The sequence below is a fragment of the Mizuhopecten yessoensis genome, unplaced genomic scaffold (genome assembly GCF_002113885.1).
Source record: "Mizuhopecten yessoensis strain PY_sf001 unplaced genomic scaffold, ASM211388v2 scaffold6863, whole genome shotgun sequence".
Taxonomy (NCBI): domain Eukaryota; kingdom Metazoa; phylum Mollusca; class Bivalvia; order Pectinida; family Pectinidae; genus Mizuhopecten; species Mizuhopecten yessoensis.
Window position 1 is genome coordinate 676,856 of NW_018406762.1, and position 5,446 is coordinate 682,301.

General features: G+C 33.2%; 1 protein-coding gene across 1 annotated transcript; it reads left to right on the forward strand.

Moving 5' to 3' along the window:
* Positions 1–223: 223 nt before the first annotated feature.
* Positions 224–5,064, forward strand: LOC110452746 (protein HEXIM-like). Its single transcript, XM_021501398.1, has one exon. The coding sequence runs from the start codon at positions 320–322 to the stop codon at positions 1,202–1,204; it is 885 nt and encodes a 294-aa protein (XP_021357073.1). The 5' UTR covers positions 224–319; the 3' UTR covers positions 1,205–5,064.
* The last annotated feature ends 382 nt before the right edge of the window (positions 5,065–5,446 follow it).

Here is a 5,446-nt window from a genome sequence, read left to right on the forward strand (position 1 = left end):
AAACATCGAAGCAAGGTACCTTATTTCTTGTTTGATCCACGTATTCTGACAATGCCAGTGTTGGATTCGAATGCTATTTATAACGGAGACAAAAAATGATAATGATTCATTTGTCATTAAATCGTGAAAATAGCGCATTCACAGAAAATATTTGCAACAAGAACTATATCGTTGCGCGGAAGGGTAGATAATGCGTAGAATATAAATAGCCGGTGCCCTTCGGATCATTAGTTGTCATTCAGGCAGCAATCGGCAAGGTCTATTCATATAATGTTCTATAGCTTCAAATACAGTGACTGTGAAAGGATCGTTTTCTTAAATGTCAGCGAATGTCAGTTCAACGGTGATGATGGTGGTGGACTCAATACGGGGTGAGAGTAATTTTACGCGCAAAAGCAACACATTGGGTGAGTTACATCGCTCTAACGATGAGATAGAAACTAGCGAAAACTTTGACAGATGTCCGATTTCCCCATCGGGGCCTCTTGCGATAAGGCATGAGAGCGAGGCACAAGAGGGGAGCGAATCCGAGAATCAGTACGACGGAAACGGCAAGAAAAAGCGGAGGAGGAGGATGAAGGGTGGCAAACATCATCGGAAATGGAAACCTTATGACAAACTGAGCTGGAATGAAAGACGCGAGCTGGAGGAGAGGGAAACGGTACGTGCCAATCAAAAGCGCGAGGAGGCGTTCGCACATGGACACCCAGTGGCTCCGTATAACACGACACAGTTTCTTATGGAAGACCACATTAAAAACGAATCCCTAAATTCGCCATACGTGCAGGAGGACGAAGAGGAGCACCTGAGTAGACACGATTCGAGGGAGTCTAGGAGTGGGTCACGGTCGAGCGATTATTCGGACGAAACTACTTCAACTAGTAGTGAGGATGAAGATCATTTCATGGAGAAAGAATTTTCTGAAACCTATGACAATATTCATGCGGAAAGGTTACAGATGATGAGTAAGGACGAACTTATTAAAGACTACGTAGAGATGGAGGCAAAACTTGAACGTTTAGAGAAAAGATACAAAAACAAACGACAGAAGCGCGAGTCAAAGAACAACAGTTCCGCTTCACTGAGCAGCGAGGGGGAGGAATCCGTGGACTTGGAAGCGGCCAGGAAGTTTGAAGATGAAAACAAGTTGTTGAAGGACGAAAATTGCAAGCTGAAGAATGAACTGACGAAAATAATGCACTGAATTACTGCATATTTGTGATATTTAAAAAGTCAAATATAATTTGATTTTTAATTAGAATCCAAGTGGATGTCTTTTAAGTGTTGGAACAGAGATTGTACCTAACATAACATGTAAGATATTACAAGTCTATGTTATGTTTGTTTTATCGAGATGAGAAATGGCACTTGTTTTTGTATTTGTTGAGTTTTTTATAAGAATTTAATTCTCAGTTTTTGAGAATGTATCATTGCTTCCATAAAGTTTGTCTCGTAATATTGACGAGTTTTGAGGATAAGTACCGTCTTTGATGCATTTTAAGGCTTAAATTTCAAGATTTTTATTATGAATATCTTGTTTTATAAGTAATTTTGGTTAAGAAGGTGTGTACGCAATAATAACTCTTTAAATCTGTTGAATGCAAATCACAAATGGGAGGTACAGAGGTATGTACTGTATTTAAGTAATTTAAACAGTCATTGTGGTTAGGTTTTAAACTTGCAAGGTCTCGTTATATATATGTTGACTGACTGTCGAAACATAATTCAAATACAGCTAGAAAGATCGGATAAGGTGGTTCCTTGGATTTTTTATGATCAATAAAAAAATGTAGTATTGGATTAATCTGATTTCATAGACAAACAGTTAAAATTAAATATAAAATGTATCAATAATTGGGAGTCTGGCAGAAAATTGAGATTTTTTTTTTTTTAAACCTTTGGAGTTGGTCAAAGGAATTTTTTTTCAATAAAAATGATCGATGTTGAAATTTTTTGTTAAATCTTTACAAATACAGATGCATGCATATCAAGTCTTTGTATGTTTAACTGGTTGGTGACAAAGTCTCGCTAGAGTACTAACTCTTGTCGCAGCACAAATAATTGACTTGATTTTTTTTTTATCAAACAGAGGAGTGCTGAGACAAACACATTTTCTGTAAGTTGTGTTGGGGGGAAAAAATAGAATTTTCTGTTTGCTCGGCTGACAAATGGTACTTGGCCAGAATTTGTCACCAATTAGTACACAAAAAATATGTCCATTTCCATGTTGGTTCTATTTTCTTATCAAATGTGATTCCATCTCGAGAACTTATTCCTTGTTTTGGATGATAGCTTAGAAATGTTAGAAAAGTTTTCCATATGATTTGTTATGCGATGGTGCTAAAATAAATTGTCATCATTATCATAACATGTTAGATGCACTTTATTTCAAATTTCAATTTCGTACGAATTGATATGCATGATAAAATGCTGCGTTTATTTGAATGTGAAAGGGCATTATTATTTTACACATTGATGTTTTAAATGTGAGTGTTCTACTGAAAGTGAGTTTAAATGTTCAGGCTTGTACATGTATATTGTAAAAATGAATTTTGAAAAGGGAAAGTGTGCATGAACTGTGCAACAAATAAGTGCAGATCTGAAAGTGAAAATATGCTGAATACAAGTTTACGATTAATTGGTCCCTTATTGGTTGTTAGATGGCCTATAATATGTGGCATTTTATTAACTATTGACATCCATTTGTCATAGTCCTTCGAAAAACTTTTTATTAATTTTTTTGTTCATGTTTTGAATAAGAAATTAATAGGTGAAAAAAAAATTCAAAACCCCAGCAAATTGTTTACACTTTTTTTGTTGTTCAAAGATGTTTATTTTTATACAAATTTTGTTGTTGACGTATTACAACGCACAGTTATTTGTGAATACATTCATTGCTACCGTGTCTTTCCTTTTTCAAGTCATCATGCAAGTCGTTTCATTGTTCATCTTCGCATTTATTTTAGTTGGTGCTTCAAGTACTGTCTACTTTTCTTGTACAAATTTGTTATTCATTATGAAGCATTGAGTAATTTGGAGCATGCTGAATAATTTCTGTGTTGGTTAAGTTTCTTCAGAATTGTTTGACCATTTTATGTAGTAGGGGTGAAACTATGCATATAATTCTGCTGTGTTTGGGTTGTTGACAGGTGATGTTAATTGCAGCTTGAAAATCTATTATAATAATAACTCTACAGATTGATATAAATCAATATATTCCTTTATAATATGACCGGTTATTTTCAAAATTTCACCCTTACTATGTAGACTAGATATATGTAGCCATTGAAAACTTCAAATTTTGTTCATAAATGGGTATCATCTGCAGAAATAATACCTTACTAACTAACAAAACCATTCTAATAAAAAATAATCTGGTTTAGAAAAAGAACTGATCGTATTTTCAATTATTATAAAAACTTGAGTTCTTAGGGTTATGGATACACATGATGATTCATGTACATATTGTTTTCCCAAATAAATTTTAAAAGGATTGTTTAAAATTAGCAATGGGCGTCGCAGCAAACTAGATTATTAAAAGTATTCTTTGTGATATATTGGCTGTTAAAACAATATCTAGGATTATAACCTCCACAAACCAAGTGGAGATATAATTTTGGGAGAAATAATTTGCACATCAGCATTATGAGAAAGTTGTACCCCTTTTTTAGCACAGCAGGAGGTCCTGTGTAAAACACTGGCAGTATTGAGCTATCATCTTGCACGATACAAAATATAAAAACCTTCCTCGGTAACATTTTTTTTCATTTCTTTACAAGGACATGTTGCCACTTGATAAATAAATGACTTTATACTGTTATTAGTATAGAAATCGAAATGTACATTTGTATATGGAATAGTTAAAATCTGTTAGTCAATTTCTTTATAATTAACAAGGTTCCTCTTGGTGAAGGTAAAATGAGTATGTACCTACTTTAAGTTGTATAAAGAGAACATTTTCCCAACAATTTAAATGGTATACATTTGAATTGTTTTCCTACAATTTTGATTGGATCGACCAAATCCCGAAGATTTATGCTCGAAATTTATACTTGTGTGTTATATTAGTGCTCCTGAAATGAACATCAAAGTTTTCATGTGTACATGTATGTGTACAGACAAAGCCCACCACTGCCAAGTATGCTAGGGGAGACAACTCTGTTTTATACAGATGGTTTCTTCTCTATCAATTAATTGCGGTTAGAATATTGAATACTACTGTCTACTGTTCTCAAAATTAACACAAACTATTAGTCTAGTTTACTAGTCTGTATATTTGCTAAAAGTTTGATGTTTTCATAGTGTTTGTTCCGTCAACAGGTTAAGACTTGAATTTGTTGCATTTTAGCTGTGTCTCCTGAAAAACGAATAATACTTTGTAAGTTTATTTCAATTTACATACTGAAATAAATATCTCTTAAATATATGCTTAATTAGCTATGCATATGTACCGTCATTTGCTGTACATAGCTAATTGTGATTGTCAACAAAAACATAAAACTTTAAACGAGATGCATGCACAAAGTTATAAATTAACATTTTTTGTTTTCAAAAGTTGTAATTTATCTGAAATAACAAACTGGAAAACATACTTTAATGGGTGGAAGAAGTTATGCTTCAAGTAATTGCTAGTTTCTAATTAAACAATGTTGAATGAAGTCTTGTGTTTATGCATTCTTCTGGTTAAACTTTTTTTGTGTTTAGGGGAAAAAAATCGTTTTCCTGCAAACTAATTTGAGAATCTCTTCTTGTATTTCCCATGATGATGAAATATCTTTACGAGTGTCTTTGATGTTGAAAGGATTATACAAATTAAGTTGGATATGCTTCAATAGGATTTATTTCAAAATTATCTTGTGTAGCAAAATGAAATGAACAGGTACACATGCTGTTGGCTTCTCCAACACAGTTTACCACTATTTTAACACCCAGAAATAATCTTTGACCAGTGTCCATGTATTTTTGTATGTGGAGAAATAATGGGAGATATATTCTTTAATCATGACATGTATAAAGTTACAACAATTTACAATGTTGACAATTTTATTAAATGATGAAAAAGTTTTGATGTTTTGATTTTATCGGTTTTAAGAAATTTAGTTGCCCTGCATTCCCTTATGGCTAGTTTAAATTCACTGATCATCAATTTTCAGTAAAACTGTTGGACTGGAAAATTCATGGAATACCCTGATCTACAAATGAATGATATATAGGATCTTGCATGAGTTTCCATTTCGTATGAGATTTATGAAACGAGTCTTGAGAATTTTTCAATTTAGCGTGCCTCTGGCGAGCTATGATGAAAAATTTGTGACAAGTTTCATAAATTTCATATGAAATGAAAACAAGTGTAAGATCCTTTTTATCGCATCATCAAGATTTATTCATGTAAAACCACAATTTTCATGCATCCTCACCTTGAAATGTAAAAGCAGCCATTTTGACC